Source organism: Nicotiana sylvestris, chromosome 6 (genome assembly GCF_000393655.2).
Source record: "Nicotiana sylvestris chromosome 6, ASM39365v2, whole genome shotgun sequence".
Classification (NCBI taxonomy): Eukaryota; Viridiplantae; Streptophyta; class Magnoliopsida; order Solanales; family Solanaceae; genus Nicotiana; species Nicotiana sylvestris.
This window is the reverse complement of record NC_091062.1, coordinates 73,145,091-73,168,776: the sequence shown is the minus strand read 5'-3', so window position 1 is coordinate 73,168,776 and position 23,686 is coordinate 73,145,091. Positions and strand designations below refer to the sequence as shown.

The 23,686-nt window shown below is 40.5% G+C and overlaps 1 protein-coding gene across 1 annotated transcript; it reads left to right on the top strand.

Moving 5' to 3' along the window:
- Positions 1–22,374: 22,374 nt before the first annotated feature.
- LOC138870771 (uncharacterized) lies at positions 22,375–22,971 on the top strand. Its single transcript, XM_070148608.1, has one exon. It carries the CDS (start codon positions 22,375–22,377, stop codon positions 22,969–22,971), a length of 597 nt encoding a protein of 198 aa, XP_070004709.1.
- The last annotated feature ends 715 nt before the right edge of the window (positions 22,972–23,686 follow it).

Sequence of the window (23,686 nt, the reverse complement as noted above, 5' to 3'; positions counted from 1 at the left end):
GGTTATTAGAAGGTTCTTAGGGACTTAAAACAAATTCTTTTTCATTAGGTGTAATAGGTTTATGCACATTTATGACACGTGTCCCATTTGATTGAGAAGTCTGCCTTGTTTGTATCGAAAAAGATGGAGAGTGCAGAAAGGCTACGTTAAACAATTGGTTTGGCTCTTCATCTTCTTCATCAGGAGAGTGGAGTGCATTAAATTTGTTGGCAAGAGTGATATTCTCTTTAAAGGAGCTTTCTTGCATTATGCTCATGTTGTCAACGATACCCTTTTTGATGCAGTTATTAGGAGGGTTTTTATTCAAGGTGTCTTGGTAGTTTATGTCCATTTTTCCAGGCTGTTGTGTAATTTATTGGGACGAGGTGGTATGGGAATCATTATTTTTAACCTTGAAGGAAAGCTTTTGAGAGGAGAAGTACTTACTTGAGTCTGCTGCATAAATTTTAACATTTATACCTGGACTTGGATATTCTTGGTAGGTAGCAATCATGGCTTGTTCCATTTTTGCTTTTAACCTATTGTTGTGCCTCTTTTTCCTGCCAAAGAGCACCGTCTGCCACTCTTCCTCTTGTACATGATTTATGAGACGCTGGTTGTTGGTCCCATCCTTTGTCAATTTGTTTTGATCATGGCCTTTGATTTCCTGATACAGGCATCTTGATCTTGTATGGCCCAACCTTCCACATAGTTTGCATAAAAAACCCTCCCATTTATATATTATTTGTTGCAAATGTGAGCCAATACAGATTCGTGTAGTGACTGGATCCTCTAATGGAACTTGGATGCACAACCTAGCATACCGTCATTTAATAGTGGCACTCGTACAAGCATCAATTTTTAGCAGTGATCCAATAGAATTCCCAATTTTCCTCAATAAGGATTCATCAAGGAACTCCGTGGGGAGTTGTGGCAATCGTACCCAAACCACAGAGATAGTTTGATGGGCATCTGCAGCCACAAAATTTGGTTCCCAACGCTTAATCGACAGGAAGTGTCCATTAACGAACCATGCCCTATTTTGGAGTACCTTCCGCATGTTTTTTTCTTGTGTGAACTTAACAATGTAATAATCATAGCCCAGATCTATTAGAGGGAATTGTTCCGTAGGTTTCCACAACTCTTGTATTTTTGCTTTTAAGTAATGGTGAACTGTTCTTTTTATAAAGAGTTTAATAATCAAGGAGAATTTCCATGGATAGTGAAGTCTTTTTTTTCTTGGTCTGTGAGTGTAATTGCTTTGATTCCACCAATGTATGAAGATGACTTCTCTTGTGGCTGGGTAGTAGTTGCAGTACTTGAATCTTGCATTTGTACATCGTCAATGGGATCCATTTCCAAATTAATTTGTTCTTCATTTGCAAGCAACTTTTTTTTGAAGTTGAGTGGGAGGCTGTTTTGCAGTGTGTGTGTGTGAATGTTTTTGGTGAGATGTCTGGTGGTTTTGGGGGAATTTGCGTTGTTGTTTCCAGGCACTGTGTATTCGTGTTCGTAGAGAGCATTTTTTGCTAAGCGAAAACTTAAGTTACCATTTTTTCTACCTGTTGAGATAATGCTTCTCAATTCCAACTATTTCGCAGATTAGGAGATTTATTATTGCCATCACAAAAACACAAATACAAACTTGGAAGTTATATGGCATAAATAAAAAAATTATGTTTGAAACCATGCGAATAATTAGTTGAAAACTTTAATATTATACAAGAACAACAATTAAGAATAAAATAAAATATGAGTTTATTTATATTTACCAAGGGTAAGTTTTATAACCAGCAGGCTAATGCCAAATACTAATAATTCTATTATTTTGTTACCACTAATAATTTTTTATATATAAATTTTAAAACATATAGCGGTAAAAAAATATATATTTTACATGTAAAAAAAAAAAAAAACTTTTTGGCTTTCAAATTTACAATCACAGAAGAAAGCTTGAAAGAAACTGTGATCGCACATATTCTATGTGTACTAGACTGACTAATTTAAGACCTTATCAGTCATTTGGTCTTGGTTTAAATATAAACCAAAAAATTAGCTGAGCCAGTAATTAATTTGCACAATTAAATGGTTAGCCAACCAGTCACTTAGGCATACCGATCACCATAGAATTACTCCTGCATAGGTGATTCTGTTTTTGTAGAGGCCTTCATAAAATGTTTTGGTTGTACAATAACCTGGATATTAACCAGATCAATCGTTTAAGCAATTTTATTATGCAAATTTATACGGGTCTTATAAGGCTCCATTGCTTCACCCTCAATGGATACGGGTAGGAAAATGTAGTTCTGAGTTTAATGTCGCCAGCTCGACTTATTATCTACATGATTCTTCATTCAATTAGGGTAACTGATTGTTGTTTCTCAAATTGCCCTCTAGAATATAATTTTAGTCTGTGTCCATTTACTTTAAATTTATCTCCACCACGAATCTGTTGAGTTTCAATAGCACCATATGAAGTAACATTTGTAACATTGTAAGGACCTATCCATCTGGACTTTAATTTTCCAGGGAATAGCCTGAGTCGGCTATTGTAAAGAAGTACCTTATCTCCAATTTTGAAACTCTTTTGTCGGATCAACTTGTCATGCCATATTTTTGTTTTTTCTTTGAAAATTCTGGCCTTTTCATAGGCTTCCAACCTCAGCTCTTCTAATTCATTAACCTGAAAAAATTTATTTTTACCCGCAAAGGTCAAATCAAAGTTTAGCACTTTCAATGCCTAAAAAGCTTTGTGTTCTAATTCAACTGGCAAATGACAAGTTTTTCCAAAGACTAGTCTATATGCAGATGTTCCAATTGGCATTTTGAACGTTGTTCGGTAAGCCCATAATGCATCATCTAATTTTAAAGACCAGTCTTTCCTAGAAATTCCAACCGTCTTCTCAAGAATTCTTTTTAACTCACAGTTCAAAACTTCAACTTGTCCTTGAGATTGAGCATGATATGGTGTTCCTGCTTTATGAGTTACACCATATTTTGATAGCAAAGTAGAGAATTGCTTATTTATGAAATGAGTTCCTTGGTCACTAATGATGACTCGCGGTGTGCCAAATCTAGTAAAAATATTTTTCTTAAGAAAATTGCACACTGTACGAGCATCATTCTTTCTTGTGGGGATTGCTTCAACCCATCTTGACACATAATTCACAGCCACAAGAATATATTCAAAAGAGTGAGAAGAAGGAAAAGGTCCCATGAAATATATTCCCCAAACATCAAATATTTCACATACCTGTATCGATTGCAATGACATTTCATCTCTTTTAGTGATGTTACCTATTCTCTGACCTATCACATTGTGCAACATATGTTCGGGCATCTTTAAAGAGTGTCGGCCAGAAGAATCCAGCTTCCAAAACCTTAAAAGCTGTTTGATTTGCTGCATAATGACCTCCAAATTGCTCCATCATGACAGTGATATAAAATTTTAGTCATCTCTTCTTCAGGTACACATCTTCTAATGATATTATCTGCACAAAATTTAAACAAGTAAGGTTCGGTTCACAGATAATACTTAGCATCAGATATAAGTTTTTTCCTTTGTTGGTATGAGAGATCTTGGGATGTCCACTTTCCAACCAAGTAGTTTGCAATATCTACAAATCAGGGTGGTTGAGTCACTACTAAGTCGATTGAAAAAATATGTTCATCAGGAAATTCTTCCTTTATCTCACTAAACTCAAGGGGAGGATTTTCCAATCTAGACAAATGGTCAGCTACCTGATTCTCCGTTCCTTTTTTATCTTTAATCTCAAGGTCAAATTCTTGCAGTAGTAAAATCTATCTTAACAATCTAGGTCTAGCATCCTTTTTTGCTAATAGGTATTTCAGAGTTGCATGATCAGTGAAAACTGTGACCTTAGTTCCTATCAAATATGAACGAAATTTATCAAATGCAAATACTACTGCTAGTAACTCTTTCTCTATTGTAGCATAATTAAGTTGAGCCTCATTCATTGTTCTACTAGCATAGTAAATGGTTCGAAAAATCGTATCCTTTCTCTGGCCTAAAACAGCTCATACTGATATGTCACTAGCATCACACATAACCTTAAAAGGTTGATTCCAGTCAGGGGACACAACTACATGGGCAGTTGATAACTTTTTCTTAAGGGTCTCAAATGCATCTAGGCAATCACCTGAAAAATTAAACTTAGTATGTTTCATCAAGAGTTTAGTCAACGGTTTTGAAATCTTTGAAAAATATTTTATGAACCGTCTTTAAAAACCTGCATGACCTAGAAAACTTCTAATGCCTTTAACAGTTGCGGGAGGGGGTAATCCTGCTATGAGATCAATTTTAGCCTTATCAACTTTTATCCCTTTAGCAGTGATTTTATGTCCTAAATTAATTCCCTCAGTAACCATAAAATGACATTTTTCCCAAATAAGAATCAAGTTTGTCTCTTCACATCTCTTAAAAACTAAAGTCAAGTGATAAAGACAATCCTCAATTGTTTTTCCAAAGAGTGTAAAATCATCCATAAAAATCTCGAGAAATTTCTCGGTCATGTCAGAGAAAATTGCTGGCAGGCAACGCTGAAATGTAGCAGGGGCGTTGCACAAACCAAATGGCATTCTCCTATAAGCATATGTTCCATGAGGACATGTGAAGGTTGTCTTATCCTGATCTTCTGGTGCAATTGGTATCAGGTTATACCCTGAATAGCCATCAAGAAAATAATAAAAACCCATATCCTGCAATTCTTTCCAACATTTGATCAATGAATGGCAAAGGAAAATGATCTTTTCTAGTAGCATCATTGAGACGTCTGTATTCAATATAGACTCTCCATCCTGTGATAGTCTTGGTAGGTATGAGTTTATTATTTTCATTTTTAATAACTGTCATACCTCCTTTCTTTTGCACTACCTGAACAGGACTTACCCAAGGACTGTCTGAAATAGGATAAATGATACCTGCTGACAAAAGTTTTACAATCTCCTTTTTTTACCACTTCTTGCATTGCTGGATTCAATCTCCTTTGGGGTTAGACTATTGGCTTGTAGCTATCCTCCATGAGGATTCTGTGAGTACAAACAGTTGGACTAATCCCTTTGATAACTGCTATAGTCCACTCTAAGGCTCCTTTGTGTATTTTCAAGACTTCAATTAATCTTTCTTCTTGTTCTGCAGTCAAAGAAGATGAAATAATCTCTGGACATTATTCTTTCTCAAGATAAGCATATTTTAAATGAGATGGGAGAATTTTGAGTTTAATTTTTGGTTGAACTTCTTCTGGTTGCATCTCCAGATCCTCATAATCTTTTTCCAATATTTCAACTTCTCTTCTGATGGTGGGATCATCATCCTGTATGGTGCCTGATTTGGCCAAGCATATTTCCATTGAGTCTGGAGTTAATTGATCATCCCTATATTCATTTGTAAGATAATTAATCATGTCAATTGAAAAACATGAAGATGATGATTCATCTCCTGAAAATCTTAGCATCTTTTGCATCTCAAAAATGACCCTTTCTTCATTAACTCTTAGAATTAGCTGTCCTTGGTGGACATCTATAATTGCTCTACCTGTAGCAAGAAATGGTCTACCCAAAATAATTGGTTCATCAGGACATTATTTCATTTCAAGTACTATAAAATCTATGGGGAAAACAAACTTATCTACTTGTATACGGCAAAATCGGAGGGACTAATTTCTCATTGTTAAGGCATCTAGGAAGATCATCTCGAAGGCTCGAGGCCACGGGTCGAGTACCATCCCTCGAGGTCCGTCGATGCCCGACCTAGGGGTAACGTTGGCCACGACCCCAATAGATATGGGGGTTCCCGAGGAGTGCAGCCAGGGCCGGTAAAATCTGTCAGGCTAGTCTGAAGCTAGTCTAAACCTGTGCCATGAAGTTAGCTAGCTGTCCCATCCCTATTTCTTTATCATTAATGTATTTTGTACTATGTTGGAATTTTCCCTCTTATATAAAGGGAATCCCTGTCATCTTAAAACCTCTCTGTTGCTCCAGCTGCTCCATAAGAAATATAAAAGACCGTTCTCTTTGCTCTCTCATATACTCTTTTGATATTATTGCCTTCATTTATTATCTTCACATTTGTTCATCATTTATTGCTTATTATTGGCCATAAAGAGTCTTTGTTGATTATTTTATAACTGTTATCCCTACCCCGATCACCCTCAATAGCTCATAGCCGAGCCCTGGGATCGACCTCGAGGCCCAGAATCGACAAGCCCGAGGTTCCAAGTAATTGGCATATCGGTTCGATTGTCGCTCTCCCCTTAGCATTATTTCATCTCTAAATCTCATACACTTAGCATCAACTGCTTAACAAACTAACATAAACTAGCATAAAAATAGATCACGTATTTTTAGAGTCTCATCAACAAATTTAATTGTTATTACCATTTTCACGGTAAACAGTTTGGTGTCCACCGTAGGTCTAAAAATAATAGTGATTATTTTCTTGTTGGTTTCGTCCTATAATGCAAGTTATCTTTCACGCTTTTTCTTGTCCAAAGTCTTCGATTTCAGGTCAATATGTCTAATTCGGTGAATGGAGGCGAAAACAACAATCTTGAGGATCATGGAGAGAACGGTTTGGATGTTCCGGGTGTTGGTATGCTAACAAAAAACCCTGGGAATATGCCGGAACCAATCCCCGTGGACGCAATCTCATGCGACACCCAACGTATCGACATAAGCTCGCATACCGACCAGAGCATGCATCAAGAAGATCCGCAAAAAGCTCAGAAAATCCCAACTAGGGAGGAACGTGAGGTTAGCCTTCATGTTATTTTTAAAATGTTGCAGGAACAACAACTAGCTATTGCTCAGCTGCAAAGCTACCAGAAAACCCCTAGCACGATAGCACCGGGGATAGCTCCCCCAATCGAACAGGTACCAAAGAGATCGAGCAATAACGAGTCGATATCCGACCCTGTCATCGTAAGAATGCTCGAGGACCTCACCAAAAGGATCGAATCGGGCAAGAAAATGATAGAAGCCAATGATAAGAAGGTTGAGACCTACAACTCCAGAATCGACCAAATTCTGGGCGCCCCTCTGGTCCTGAAAGGCGTGGATTCGAAGTTATACAAAGGTCGTTCCCAGAGGAAGAGGCCTCGAAACCCATTCCAAAGAAGTTCAGAATGCCAGAACACCTAAAGTAAAATAGGACCTCGAACCTCAATGAACACGTTCTGCCTACACATGTGCAGTTAAGGGAAACAATATAAAGGACAACGAGATCGAGTTCGTCTTACTAAAAAAGTTCGGGGAAACACTCTCGAAGGGAGACATGATGTGGTATCACAACCTAGCTCCCAACTCCATAGATTCATTTGCCATGCTAGTAGACTCCTTCATAAAAGCACATGCCGGTGCCATCAAAGTAGCAACGAAGAAATTCGACGTGTTCAAAATCAAGCAGAGAGAGAAGAATGCTGCGGGAGTTCGTATCTCGCTTCCAAATGGAACAGATGGAGATACCACCAGTCTGTGACGACTGGGCAGTGCAGGCGTTCACTCAAGGTCTGAATGAGCGAAGCTCGGTGGCTTCAAAATAGTTGAAACAGAATTTGATCGAGTATCTCACTGTGACCTGGTTGGACATCAACAATCGATACCAGTCGAAGAACAGTGACGAAGAGGACTAGCTAGGAGCCCCCTCGGGCTCAGTATACCCAAGCAGGCCTCCGACGAAGGATTCAAAGCCAAACAAAGAAAGGTATCAGCCGTATACCGAAGATAGGAGGAACGCCTTGAGGCGCAACCCACCCTACAATGATAGAAGGATAGACCGAGGATAGGATCCTCGAGGACTCATCAACAAGGCCAGATTCGATAGGAATGCAGGGCCAACAGGGGCACCCCACTTATCAAAATACAACTTTAATGTCAATGTATCAGACATTGTGTTTGCCATCAGTAAAATCAGAGACGCCAGGTGACCCAGGCCTGTACAATCAGATCTTTCACAAAGGAATCATAACTTAGTATGCGAGTTTCACAAAATGCACGGCCACAGGATCAAGGATTGCCACCAACTCCGAGAGGAGGTAGCTCGACTACTTAACAAAAGTCACCTCCGGGAATTCCTCAGTGACCGGGCAAAAAATCAGTTCCGAGAAAGAGAGGCGGCCAAGAAGAATGAAACAAATGAGCCACAACATGTCATCCATATGATCTTAGGAGGCGTCGATGTCCCACAGGAACCCGTGATGAGAAGGACAAAAATATCCATCACTAGAGAAAAGCGAACCCGGGGATATATACTCGAGGATGCCCTCACATTCAGCGAAGAGGACACCGAGACCTTGTCTCAACCTCACACTGGTAATCTATTTCCTTGTAAATTCTTTTCAAATAAAATGTGTACTCGTGGATCCAGGTAGCTCGGCCAACATTATCAGGTCGAGGGTGATAGAGCAGCTTGGACTGCTTGACCAAATCGTGCCCGCCATCGAGTCCTCAATGGATTCAACATGGAAAGTGAAACAACAAAAGGAGAAATCACCCTCCCCGTCACCGTGGCCGGAACGACCCAAAACTCCAAACTCCATGTCATCGAAGGAGACATGAGGTATAACGCCTTATTCGAATGGTTGTGGATACACTGGATGAGAGCAGTACCGTCCACTCTACACCAAATGATGAAATTTCTGACAAAGGATGGGATTATAATCGTCTACGGGGAACAACATGCGGCAAGGAAAATGTTCACGGTGCATGACATGGCATCGGCACCAATACCTCCGCTCGCAAAAGAGCCGAAGGACAATCGAGCCACACCCTTGATTAAGCCTGATCAAACAAAATAAAGGACTGTACCGCATCCTCATCTCGAGTAACTAGTACATATCGGTCCTCGAAACATCGCCAGCACATCCCACGCTAAGATATAACCATCTCCCTTTTTATTTCATATTTCATACTAACCCTTATGCAGGTGCCGGACCGAAGCAGTCAAAGCGCTAACCCAGCTCGAAGACCTTAAGGTCTTAAAGCATCTGTTGCACTCTTTTCCTTCGACCGGGCTTTTATCCCGAAAGGGTTTTACCAGTGTAAGCACGTGATTTTTGCCTCACATGAATTACTCCAAAAGAATTCCCAAAATTAGATCTTTTCTTTAATTATTTGTTATTTTAGGATTTATCGTAGAATTTTTCTGATTATTTGCATATTTTTGTGTGCGTATTTAATTTTATTAATGCATTGAAAAATATAAAAAATATATTGCATCAGCATTTAGGATATAATTTTATATTTTTAGTACATTAATTTTTTTGACAAAAATAAAAAAAATCATCATCATAAAAATAGTCATGTTGCATTTTACTCTTTGATTTTCGAATGTTGGAAATTTTCTTTTAATTTGATATTTAATTAGTTGTGATAATTATTATTTAGAGATAATTAAATTAATTTTGGTAGAATAATTTGGTTTAGGGATTAATTAAGGTTTTATTTTTAATTTTGAGAAGAAATACTTTTGAAATAAAAGAAAGGGAGAAGAATGAAAGAAACTGAAGTTTTAGGCTAATTCAAATTCCCCAAAGCCCAATCAATTTTTATCCAAAACTAGCCCAAAAAACCATGCCCCACCCGGTCCAAACCTTCATCCCCTGAGACCATTGAAACGACGTAGTATAGGGAGAATACTACATCATTTCGAGATCAACAGATCTCAACCGTTCATTTTAACACATCCAACGGCCAAGACCTTGCCCCATCACCCGTTTAACGTGACCCCGACCCATTTTTCCCATACCCAATCCAGTCTCATTTGAAGCCAAACGACCTCGTTTCATCGGGGGATTAATCACAGCCGTTGGATTTCAATCATCCGACGGCTCCAATTAATCATCCCATTTTAATATACCCAAAGCCCTCAGACCCCCCTCCACTTCACTCTCGTCTCTCCCAAACACTCAAACCCTAGAGACGCCGCCCCTGAAACCTTTATCGTTTTTGGTGGCGGCGCAGCCTTACACCACCCCTACCCACCTGAAAATAACACTCCAAGACCCTCTCCGTCCCCTCTTCCCCAATCTGTAGCTAATTTCCCTCGAATCACCCTAGGACTTCTCGAATCTTCAATCGAAGTAGTCCGGTCCCAAAATCCCCGAACCCTAGCTTATCCAATCGACCCCCAAATCAACACCACATAACCCCCATAACTCCCTCATACCAAATCCATCATTGGTTTCCTTCGAATCTGACCGGAACTCGTCGAATTTTAAATCTAAGTTCGAACCCTAAAAGTTCAAAATCAATTTCCGTTGAACCTGATGACATGCATCGATCCAAGCCTCTAGTTTTTCATGATTAGAATGTCGATTCACTACAAAACCGATGCTGTTCATTTGTTCTTGACAAAGAACAAATGATTAGCATCAGTTTCGGGTGAGTCAGAGTATCAAGGGTAATTTCAAGTTTAGCCGGTGAGTTCCCTTTATTGTTTTCTGTTCATTTTTAAATTTGTTTCACCTTTTACTCTTCTTCTTTCCTTCTTGTTTTCTTTCTCCAGTATTCTTCTAAGTAGTCCTTCCGTTCACAAAGTTCCTCATCTGCATTAATTCTTGTTTCAATGGCATTTTCTGAATTCATATTCATATGAGAAGGGTCTAGGTTTAATTCAAGGTTCAATTGAATTGGTCGAGGTTTATTCGAGTATGTTCTGGAAGTCATTAGTTTTCTAGTATTTCTGAAAGTTCCATTTAGAGTTCTTATAGCAGACTAATTCTTCATGAATTAATACGATTCAATAGTTGTTAGATGCATTCTTAATTTCGAAGTTCATTTGTTTCAATCCATCTGAAGGTATTAGCTTATTTTTCTTCTTCTGTTTGTATGTTTGTAAGTATTCAGAACTTTAGAGCGTATTAAATAACATGGGTTTTAAGGGTATTCTAGGGATTGTTTAGACTGGAGTGTTTACCCAACTAATTAGGAAGTTTCTATAATGTAAGAATGCACTACTGAATAAAGAAAAGAACTTGAATTGGGTGGAATCAAATAAAAATTGTTGAAGGGGCATTTGTGAATCAAAGAGGCATTTTCTACTGCCTATTTAAACTAAGAAGAATAGAGAACAAAAAAAAAGAAACAGAGAGACTCTAAGAGACAAAAAACCTTGAAAGCTAAAACGACTGAATTCTTTAGAAACGCGGAAATTCCTGCATTCCATTGTTGAAGAACTATCCAAATTCAGCCAGTTTGGATCTCTGATTTCTTTTTGTTTGGCTAAAATACTTAAAGAATTTTCCTAGCTGCACCACTGGTTGAGAAATGGCTTTAGCTTTTGGTTTGAAGTTGGTTTTTGTATTTGTTACTCCTCTACTATTCCATTGATTGTTCTTGAGCTGAATTCGCTGTTTCATCGACTGAATCTGTTTGTTGATGCTACTCTGCTGATTTTTCACCCTTTCTGTTTCTCTTTCGATTTCCAGGTATTCACCACACCTCTTAATGTATGAGAATGGATGAACGTGAAGTTGGTTTGATCAAGCCGATATTTGTAATTGAGCAGTTGGTTAAATGATATTTCTGCACCTTTGAAACTAGTTAATTGTTGTATTTTAGCTTAGTTTCCATTATGTGTGGACATTTGATTCTCTTTTTCTCATTGTTCAATTCCCCTTGAGTTCTTGAAAGTTTCAAGTAGCATTTCAATTTAGATGATCTGTTATTAAAAAGACATGAAAACTGTTTGAACATAGGAGCTTCTGTTTGCTGTATATTTGAGTATTGAAGAGGCTAATGTGAGCTTCAGAAATTTCATTTTGTTACTTGCTTGGCAATTCCCTTATTGAATATAGTAATCAAAGGGGATTATGGATTATATTATTCTGAAGCATATTCATTAGGTGTTTAGCTTTAGCCATGGTTAGTAATAGTTCTGATTCTCCATATTGCTATAGTTTGCATGTTTATTTTATTCTGAAACTCTTAGTCTGGGCTTAAAAGGGAAAAGCTTGTTCTTATATTTACATTATAAAAGCAGTTTTCTTTTTTGGCGTAAGCTTGAAACGATTGTGTATAGTTTGCATGGTTTTAAGTTTGGGTATTGAATGACAAAAATAAGTTGCATACGAGTTGCCGTTGACCATCAAATGGTATGCTCATTTTTAAAAAATGCTCTAAATTCGTTCATGACTGCCAACATTTGTGCAAAAATGGTAAATCTTTAGTGAAGATGGCTTTTGTCTTAAGTGCTGATGATGAAATGTTAGACCTGGGCCTCCAGCGTTGGTCCAGTTGTGCCAAAATCCCTTCTTGCCATTAAACTTCAATTTGGGCTTCATGCTGAGCCCAACTATGTTGCTCGCTATTACTAAGTAACCAGCATTTAGCTTTGGGCTTCAGGCCTGGCTCGAGCCATTTGGGTAATTAGAACAACTGCATTACACCTTTCCATTTAGTAAATCAAGTCCGAACTTTAGCCTAGAGTGGTTACAATTTCCCCAAAACCTCCTTTAATTAGTATATTAGATCTTTAAAGTAGATTTGAGGCGTGCCATGTTAAATAAGCTTAGTTATGGCCCTCAAAAGCTTAGTTTGAGTTCCCTTTAAAATTGGAATCGAGGTGTGTTGTGCCAAATAAAATCTTAAAATGCATGGCCCTCATTTAATTGATTTTAATCCTTAGAAATCAAGGCGTGCCATTTAGTTGAATTTCCATGGCCCTCACAGACTTGAAAATGCGTAGTTGCTTTAGGCGCGCTATTAAAAAATTACTTTCCTAAACTCGGGTGCGCATTTATGTGACCCAAATCCAAATCTCAACAACGTTAGATGAAATGTGTTGTGGACTGCAGATGCATTTATGTGACATGGCTCAAGACGCGTTTTATGTAACGTTGAATCTTCCTAAAAGATAATTAAATAAAAGCGGGTATAAAGTTAAAATTGAACCATAGACTCAAACATGTTTTTTTAAAATCAGATAATAGGCCAAAAATAATAGTTGAGCGACCGTGCTAGAACTACGGAACCCAGGAATGCCTAACACCTTCTCCTGGGTTAACAGAATTCCTTACCCAGATTTCTATGTTCGCGGACTGTAAAACAGAGTCAATCTTTCCTCGATTCGGGATTTAAACAGGTGACTTGGGACACCATAAATTATCCCAAGTGGCGACTCTGAATAAATAAATCCCATTTCGATTGTCACTTAAATTGAAAAAAACTCCCTTATACTCCTTCTGGGGGTAGTAAATAGGAGGTGTGACTGCTCTGGCGACTCTGCTGGGGAATCGAACCCAGAATCTCTGGTTCAAGGTTCAAGAATTCGAGCTAAGATGAATTGTTATATTTGATTTTATCTGTTATCTGATTTTATTGCATGTTTAGGACTAATGTGCTAAATGTTACTTTTACCGCTTTGATATTATCTAAACTGTATATAAACTGCTACGAAACCCTTTCTCTTCTCATCTTCGGGGATGTGCTCGCTGGTCGAGACTCCCTATTCTGTTAGTATCATACCTTGAAATAAGAAAGAGGCTCGGACAAGTTACTAAGCCGGATGGCCTTTTGGTTCCCGGTACGTAGGCCCCTCATCGGCTCGAGTCATCCGCTCGGGTACACAAGTCTAGAACAATTACCCAGGTTTTGAACCTAGAATAACTCAGCCTCATGCCGGATCCCTAGTAGGAATGTTTGTTTGCATCATGTGTATTTGACTTTGGAGACTCAATACAGGGGTTAGGTCTGTCTAGGACAGGTGTACCCGAAATGAAAAGACCATCCTGATGCATCTTACTTGCTACTTGTGCATTCATTTGCTTCGGATTTGCATGTTGACCGGCTTGTAGGGGAAAACTTAGGGAAAGTCAATGAGAAAGCTGAGAGAGATAATTTCCTGTTTTGAAAAACCGATGTCCCAAAATATACTGAAACTCTACCGAAATTTTGAAAAAGAAAATTTCTTTTGTTTTGTTTTGAAAAAAAAGAGTTGGTTTTTGTTTTGTCAAAATTGCCCGAACTACACCAGTTTAATTCTCACCGGATGTGGGATACGTAGGCAACCCCCATCGGGTCCAACTTTCCTTTTTGCAAAAATAGCCCAAAAAGAACCAAAATTTTATTGTCTTTGTGGTGAATAAGTAAGGTGATGTCATTCTTGTTAAAAATAGCCGAATGTCCCCAAAAGGACGTTGGAAGGCTATTTTGCAAGAACAACCGCCTTTGGTCTCTTTTTTGAATTCTTGGCCACTTAGCAAGCACAACCTTAAAATCTTCTCCCCGGAAGTGCTCAAAGGCCGTATTTGCGAAGTCGGGTTTTATTTTTGAAATGAAAATTTGAAAAAAAGCAGTGTTAACTTTTCTTGAGTCAAACGAGTCATGATTTTATCACCCTAATAAATGTGCAGAATGAGCATGAGTCAAAATTTGCCAATAACAGTCATGAACAAGATCCCGTTGGAGCTGTGTATATGGTGGGAAGATCTGGGTAAATCAGGGCAAGATAAGGTCAATCTATACTTGGGAGGTCTTATCAGGTTGCTAAAGATCAGGCCTAGAGGGGACATCATAAAGGCATTGATTACATTCTGGGACCCGGCCCACAACATGTTTCACTTCTCAGATTTTGAACTTACCCCAACTCTGGAAGAAATAGTCAGATATATTGGGAGCACTGAGGTTCCTCTGAGACACAAGTATCTGGTTGCTCCAAGAGTCGTCGCTGTGCACAAATTCCTAGATTCCTTAAAGATAAGTAGGGGGTCCATAACCCAGATTTGGCAGTTGGTTTTTCCACTCCGCAGTTTATATACCAGAGATACGGTCACATAGGAGGGTTTAACAATCCAGAAAATAAAATTTGTAGCAAAGGGAATCGCCTCAAATGGGAAGAACATAAGTGCTTTGCTTTTATGGTGGTATTCTTGGGTCTTCTGGTGTTTCCTAGGAAAGATGGAAATATCGATATACGGATAGTTGGGGTCGTCAGCACTTTGCTTATTCAGGCCAAAAGTACCCTCGCACCCATGATAATGTCCGAAATCTTCTGCGCTCTCACAGTCTGCAAAGCCGGAAGAGACTTTTTTTGAAGGGTGCAACTTGTTGCTACAGATGTGGATGATTGAACATCTATGTTATCGTCCTCAATACATGAGCTATGGGTCGACAGAGAAAAACTACATAGAGGAATTTTATACAAGGGTCGACGGGTTTAGCCTGCCAGAAGGGGTCACAAAATGGATATCACATCTCCGTTCCATCATTGCAGACAAAATAGAATGGACGTTCGGGTGGCTTCCCATAGATGAGATCATATACATGCCAGCTACTGGACCTTACTTCCTCCTGATGGGTCTCAGAAGTATCCAGCCTTATGCCCCATACCGGGTTTTGCAACAGTTAGGGAGATGTCAAATAGTTCCAAAAAATGAAGATCTTAGTGCTCAGGTAGTCGAGATTGGTCCTGATGGTCAGTTTCATGAAGCAGCAGTCCGCCAGATTTGGAGCAAGTGTCAGTACCTGACGGCAAATACTTGTGTGCGCGATCTATCCAAAGGTGAAGTTTCACCAGGGTACCTTGCTTGGTATAAAAGGGAAATTGAGTTTGGAAGGTCGGCCAAAAGACCCCATCTTCAAGAATTCACCGAGGCGTCACAAGCGCAATGTGATTGGTTGGCCAAAGAAAATGAGTATAGGGCTACCATAAGCAAGCTGGAAAAGCAAGTCAAGGACATTCAATTCGAGAATGGTTTGCAAGCCGCTGCGGATGAGGGTGAAAAGAAAAAGTTTGCCAAAGAAAATGAGGCCCTTCTAGACCAGATTCGGGAAATGAAAATAGCAGCTAAAAATCCCGCCAGAAGTGCAAAAGATGGAAAGCTTATAAAGAACCTTAGGCAGAAGGTGAGTGAGTATGGCTTCAATTTGAACAAGGCAGAGGACGAATTAGCAAGGGCTCGAACAAAGCTTGCCAAAAATGCGGAGGAACAAGAGCGCTTGGTTAAACAATTAAAAGAGAAATATGACAATGAGGTTGTGGGGTTGAAGAAAAGGGTCACCATCTTTGAGAACAAAATGATCAAGCAGGCAAAAGACTTTAAGGCAGAAAGGGAACACCGTTACGCAACGATGGCACAATTAGAAAGAGATTTGCAACAACTTCAGGAATAGAATCATGTTGCCGAAGAAACTTTGGAAGCCAGGGCCCAGCAGATTGGGCATTTGTTGCAAGAAAAGGGTGTCATAAGAGAGAGAGTCAGAAGGATCGCAGACTACATCGCGATGAAGTGCAGTAGCTGTGAGGATATGACTAGATCCATGTTCTTTTCCACCGTGATGACCTTTGTCCGCCAGATAATGGGAGATCTCTACCACCTCCAAGGGGATTTAGCGCGTAGGCCCATGGCGAGACCGAATGATGTCCCGCAGGCCCCAAGAGCAGTTGAGGTGTTGATGTATTCGTGATTTTCATTGAAGTCTGTTTTCGAGTCTGTATTTTTATCTTTCTGTTGGAGTCTGTTAGTTTGTCTGTATTTTCATCTTTTCATCAAAGTCTATTAGTATCTTTTGGAGTCTGTTAGTTTTTGAGTCGTTGCAATCAGAGCATTTTCTTTTTATGAAAATTTGAAAATCCCAAAATATTTTATTTTTACACTTATCCCCCAGAACTACGCAAAGTTCTAATTTATGCGGGGTCATGATACGTAAGCAATCTCCATAGGATTCGATCATAAGCAAAAAAAAAGAGAGAAAAAAAAGAAGAAAAAGAAAAGAGGAAAACAAGAAAAAAAAAAAGAGAAAAGAAGAGAGAAAATAAGAAACCGTGAGAAGGAAACAATGGCAAAACAAGAAAGAAAAGAACAACGAGAAATCAAGCATAGAAAGGCGTAAGTGGAAAAGAGAAGTTGCAAACGGAAATAAGGAAAATCCAAGATGACACAAGCAACCGATCAAATGCATAATAGAAATGGTTAACTGATTAGATGCATTCATTCCCCAAATGTGGGGTTGCCTATCTGTTAAGTTCTAATCGCTAACAAGTTTGTTGTTGACAATCCAGTATAGGAAGGTGGTTAGTTTTTTTGGCATTCTGGCAACTCACCCATACAACACCTGGTCCAAAAACAAGTCTATCATGGCTAACCAGGAACTTGATGCAAGTGTTATCGATCCCTCGAGAGAGGTAGAAGAGTCAGAGGTTAATTTGATGAAAGAAGAGATGTATAAGCTGAAACAACAGATGGCCGAAATGTACCCGACATGGGCAAAAGGGCAACCACCACCAGCTTACCCCGCCAACCCTGCTTTCATCCTGCCATTGGCTCAGTCTCAGGAACCTTCTGCTACCGATTCATCCACGAGCTTACCATTTACCACCACTACCAGAGCACCACCTCCCAAACACCACCAGCTCCACCACCCAAGCCAGTTCCATACCCTCCTCCACCAGCTACTCCTGTCTTCGTGGCACCCCCACCTGCTATACTTCATAGATCCTCCAGCGACCCCTTATTCCAAGACCATGATAACCAATATTACCCCTTGGAGCCCACTTTCAAAGCTCCAGAACCCTATTCCTACACCTCTCGTTTTGATCTCCCTGTGGAAACGGAGAAACCGTCTAAAAATCCCAAACAGGAGGAGATTTTCAGGAAAGTTAAAAGCCTGGAACAGTCATTTAGAAACATGCGGGGGTTGGGAGGTCAAGTAAGTGTGGCTTACAAAGATCTATGTCTATTTCCAGATGTGCAATTGCCGGCAGGGTTTAAGATGCCCAAGTTTGATTTGTATGATGGGCACGGTGATCCAGTGGCGCATCTGAGAGGTTTCTGTAGCAAAATGAGGGGAGTTAGCGGGAAAGACAAGTTACTAATGGTATATTTCAGTCAAAGTCTGAGTGGTTCGGCGCTGGAGTGGTATAGTCGGCAGGATCACGGAAGACGGTACACATGGGATGATCTAGACCAGGCATTTGCTTGTCACTTCCAGTACAATCTCGAGATTATTCCAGATCGTCTGTCTTTGACGAAACTTGAGAAAAAGCACAATGAGAGTTTTAGGGAGTATGGTTTTAGGTGGAGAGAACAGGCAGCAAAGGTTAACCCTCCAATGAAAGAAAGTGAAATGGTGGATTATTTTCTGCAGGCCTTAGAACCTACTTATTACGGTCATATGGTATCAGCTATAGGCAAGTCCTTCAATGAAGTGGTAAAGATGGGCGGTATGGTAGAAGAAGGGCTCAAGACAAACAAAATCATGAGCTATTCGGCTATTAAGGCAACCACCCAGGCCATTCAAAGCGGAATTGGGGGGGGGGGTAATCGGAAAGAAGAAGAAAGATAATGTAGCAACGATTGATTCAGGAGCTTGGTTCGGACCTAGGGGTTCGCCGCACCACTATCATCAGCCTCGTCCTCACCAAAACGACCCCCATACCCCGTATAATCCACCCCAACACTACTACCCACCACTAGACCCCCATTTTTCTGTCCACCATGCCCAAACATATAGCCAACCTCCTGCCCACACACAATGGCGTGCGCCAGTCCCACAAAATACATACCCAGCTCCACAAAATGCCTATCCACCCCCACGAGCCTACCGAAACCCTCCTAGATTAGGTTTCCGGCCCAATCAAGCATTTAAGAACGATAGGTTACAGAAGAGGAAAACCTTCACTCCATTGGGAGAGTCCTATACTAGTTTGTTCCATAGGCTGAGACAACTGGATATGCTAAGGCCGATCGAGCCAAAACTACCAAATCCTCCCCCGAGAAATCTTAATCATTCTGTAAGTTGCAAATATTGTTCTGGTGCCCCGGGGCACGACACGGAGAAATGCTGGAAATTGAAAACAGCTATTCAAGAGCTTATTAATACCAATCGGATTGAAGTCCAAGCTCTGGAGGCGCCCAATATCAACCAGAACCCATTGTCGGCCCATCATGAGACAAATATGATCGAGATAGTGCATAAGGGAGGGGAGCCTAAGAAGCCTTCGCAGACCGTCATGATGATTCGGTCCAGTAAAGCCAGGCCGGTTGAAAAGTTAACAAGCGAGAAATCGGTGATCTGGTTGAGCGGGGCAAACAATGAACCATCTACAGTAGTCAAGAAGGGGACCTCAAGTGATGTTGCAGTAAAACAAGAAAGAGCAAAAGTGGTTATGCTAGGAGTGGCGAACAAGTTTGTTGTAATTATGGAGGGTGCCCGCACAAATCCTGTCCTTATCAAGCCGGTAACTCAATTACCGATAGTCAACAACAAGGCCATCCCGTGGAATTATGAACGGGTGACAGTAACTTACAAAGGCAAATAATTCAAAGAAGAAGTCTATGAGACCCATGGATTGACTTGATCTGGGAGATGCTTTGCCCCCGAAGAGTTAAGAAAAGCTAAAACCTCCAAAGATAACCCAGTGCTAGTGAAGAAAGCTGTGACCGAAGAAGAGGTAGAAGAGTTTTTGAGAAAGATGAAAGTGCAAGACTATTCCATTGTGGAGCAGTTGAGGAAGACGCCTGCTCAGATTTCACTGTTGTCATTATTAATCCATTCAGACGAGCACCGTCGAGCCTTGATGAAAATCCTGAATGAGGCCCACATTTCTGACAAAATCTCAGTAAACCATTTGGAAAAGATAGCAAACAAGATATTTGAGGTAAACAGAGTCACTTTTTCAGATGATGAGTTGCCCGTGGAGGGTATTGAGCACAATAGAGCCCTTTACCTTATGGTGAAATGCGAAGATTCTGTGGTTACTCGGGTATTGGTCGACAATGGTTCTAGTGTGAACATTTGCCCTCTCTCCACTCTGAAAAAATTGAAAGTGGATGATGAAAGAATTCGCAAGAACAATATTTGTGTTTGGGGGTTCGACGGAGGAGGGAAAGATTCAGTCGGTGACATAATGCTCGAGCTGACAATAGGACCAGTTGAATTTACAATGGAGTTCCAGGTGCTAGATGTGGCTGTTTCTTACAATTTGCTGTTGGGTCGACCTTGGATTCATGCTGCCAAAGCAGTCCCGTCTACACTATTGGGACAGACAGGAAATCGTTGTGCACGTCGAGGATAACATGCTCTCACAGTGATGCCATTGTACCATTTATTGAGGTTGAAGACGACAATGGGCCATGGGTTTATGATGTTTTTGACACGGTGTCGATAGAGAAAATTCCAGAAAGGAAGCGCGTTTCGATTCCGAAGGTAGCTGCCGCATCAGTCATGGTAGCTGTTAAAATGTTGAAAAATGGTTTTGTACCTGGCAAGGGTTTGGGTGCATCTCTGCTAGGTATCGTACAGCCAGTGTCCCTCCCTAAAAACTTGGATACATTTGGTTTGGGATTCAAGCCCACAGTTGCAGACGTGAAAAGAGCCAGAAAGTTGAAACAGAGGGCATGGGTCCTCCCAAAGCCTGTCCCACGTTTTTCCCGATCATTTGTCGGGCCTGGCACCAAGAAACGCCCAGTAACAACAGTTCCCAGTTCTGTGGTTGGTCCTGATAAAGAGTTGATGGAAAGGTCGAGAAGTTATTCGATGATGTGAACATGGTGGAAGCTGGAGAGGGTTCAAGCAAGGTGGATGTGCAATTTGTTGGGCCCAGTGCAAAGATTAACAATTGGGAAGCTACTCCTCTCCCCACCAGGAAGGAGTTTTGGTAGTTTGCTTTGATTTTTTTTTCTTTTTTCAGTTTATCTGGATTATTCCAGGGTTGTAATTCAGACTCTATGTTCCGTCCATTTCGATGTATAAACCTTGTTATCTTTTAATTTCAATGAAATGCAATTTCCCTTTTCATCATTCCTGATGGTTTTTCTTTTCTTCCTTGTACAGTTCTTTTTATGCTGGTTTCAATGACATGACATGCATGAGGAATCTTCGGCCCAGTCTTAAAAACCAATCTAATTCTGAAATAATAGAGTGTGATGATAAATAAGAATATGATGAGAATGAGGCCTTTGAGGAGATTAGTAAAGAATTAAGCCATTTTGAAGAAAAACCCAAGCATAACCTGAGCGATACAGAAGCAATCAATTTAGGGGACCCCGATAATATCAGAGAAACTAAGATAAGTGTCCATCTTGACCCACAACTCAGGGAAGAGATAATCAAAGCGTTGTTTGAGTACAAAGACATCTTTGCATGGTCATATGACGACATGCCGGGTCAAAGTACTAAGTTGGTGGTTCACAAATTGCCCACTAACCCGGCATTTCCTCCCATCAAAGAGAAGTCAAGGAAGTTTAAAACTGACATGAGTGTCAAGATTAAAGAAGAGGTCACAAAGCAGTTCGAGGCAAAGGTCATTCGAGTCACGCGGTATCCCACTTGGTTAGCCAATGTTGTGCCTGCTCCAAAGAAGGATGGTAAGACCAGAGTGTGTGTTGATTACCGTGATCTCAACAAGGCAAGTCCAACTGACAACTTTCCATTGCCAAACATCCACATTTTGATTGATAATTGTGCCAAACATGAGATTGGGTCTTTTGTGGATTGCTATGCGGGCTATTATCAGATCCTAATGGATGAGGAGGATGCAGAAAAATGGCATTCATCACGCCATGGGGAACATACTACTACCGAGTCATGCCTTTCGGTTTGAAAAATGCTGGGGCAACTTACATGAGGGCAATGACGACCATATTCCATGATATGATACACAAGGAAATCAAGGTTTATGTGGATGATGTGATCATAAAGTCTAGAAAGTAGTCTGACCATGTCAGAGATTTAAGAAAGTTCTTCCAAAGGCTTCGCAGGTACAATCTTAAGCTCACTCCTGGAAAGTGGGCATTCGGGGTACCGTCTGGAAAACTGTTGGGATTCATAGTCAGTCGTCGAGGTATTGAATTGGACCCGTCAAAGATCAAAGATATCCAAGAATTGCCACCCCCAAGGAACAAGATTGAGGTGATGAGTTTATTAGGGAGGTTGAACTACATTAGCAGGTTTATTGCTCAGCTTACGACAACTTGTGAGCTTAACTTCAAAATGCTGAATAAGGATGTTGCGGTCAAGTGGACAGATAAGTGTCAAGAAGCATTTGATAAGATAAAGGGGTACTTGTCAAACCCACCTGTGTTGGTGCCACCAGAACCGGGGAGACCTTTGATTCTGTATGTGATGGTCCTGGACAACTCATTTGGTTGTGTGTTGGGTCAGCATGACATCACCGGCAGGAAGGAGCAGGCCATCTATTATCTCAGCAAGAAGTTCACATCTTACGAGGTTAAGTACACGCACCTGGAAAGGACATGTTGCACTCCAACTTGGGTAGCACAGAAGTTGAAGCATTATTTGTCATCTCACACTACTTACCTCATCTCTCATTTGGATCCGCTAAAGTATATTTTTCAGAAGCCTATGCCTACAGGGAGGCTCGCAAAGTGGAAGATCTTGCTCACAGAATTTAACATCATTTACGTGACTCGGACTGCGATGAAAGCCCAGGCATTGGCCGACCATTTGGCTGAGAATCCAGTGGATGAAGAATATGAGCCTTTAAAGACTTACTTCCCCGATGAAGAGGTAATGCACATTAATGAGTTGGAACAGGCTAAAGAGCCAGGTTGGAAACTTTTCTTTGATAGAGCTGCTAACATAAAGGGCGTTGGGAAAGGAGCCGTACTTATTTCTAAAATAGGGCACCACTACCCTGTTACGGCTCAGCTTCGTTTCTATTATACTAACAATATGGCTGAGTGCGAGGCATGCATTTTGGGTTTGAGGTTGGCTGCAGACATGGGTGTCCAGGAAGTCTTGGTCTTAGGAGATTCGGACCTTCTAGTACACCAGATTCAAGGAGAATGGGAAATACGGGATTTAAAACTCATACCGTACCGGCAATATTTGCATGATCTTTGTCAATGGTTCCGATCGGTAGAGTTCAGGCATATTCCAAGGATCCATAATGAGGTTGCTGATGCTTTGGCTACCTTGGCGTCAATGTTACATCATCCAGATAAGGCTTATGTTGACCCTTTGCATATTCAGGTCCGCAATCAGCATACTTACTATAATGTGGTGAAAAAATAATTTGATGGTGAGCCTTGGTTTCATGATATCAAGGAATATATCAGGATGGGGGTGTATCCAGTACAAGCCACAGTTGATCAAAAGAGAACAATTCGGTGGTTGCCAAGCGAATTTTTCTTCAGCGGAGGGGTTTTATACAAAAGGACTCTGGATCTTGGATTGTTAAGATGCATAGATGCTAGACAGGCCACGACTATCATGACCGAGTTACATTCTGGAGTCTGTGGACTGCATATGAGTGGGTATGTGCTGGCAAAGAAGATTCTCCGAGCAGGTTATTATTGACTCACTATGGAGCGAGATTGTATCAGTTTCGTGCGCAAGTTTCATCAGTGCCAAGTGCACGGAGATTTGATTCATTCTCCACCATCTGAATTGCACACAATGTCTGCACCATGGCCTTTTGTTGCGTGGGGCATGGATGTCATTGGGCCAATTGAGCAAGCAGCATCAAATAGGCACAGGTTCATTCTGGTGGCCATCAATTATTTCACCAAGTGGGTTGAGGCTAAAACGTTCAAGTCTGTGACCAAGAAAGCAGTGGTCAATTTTGGGCACTCAAATATCATTTGCCGGTTTGGGATCCCAAAGGTGATCATTACAGATAATGGTGCTAATCTCAATAGTCATCTGATGAAAGGGGTATGTCAGCAGTTCAAGATTACACATTGCAATTCCACCCCTTACCTCCCCAAGGCGAATGGAGCAGTCAAGG

What these genes read in the sequence shown, in the direction of transcription:
- LOC138870771 (XM_070148608.1), top strand. Translation starts at nt 22,375, where the DNA reads ATGAAAGCCCAGGCATTGGCCGACCATTTGGCTGAGAATCCAGTGGAT.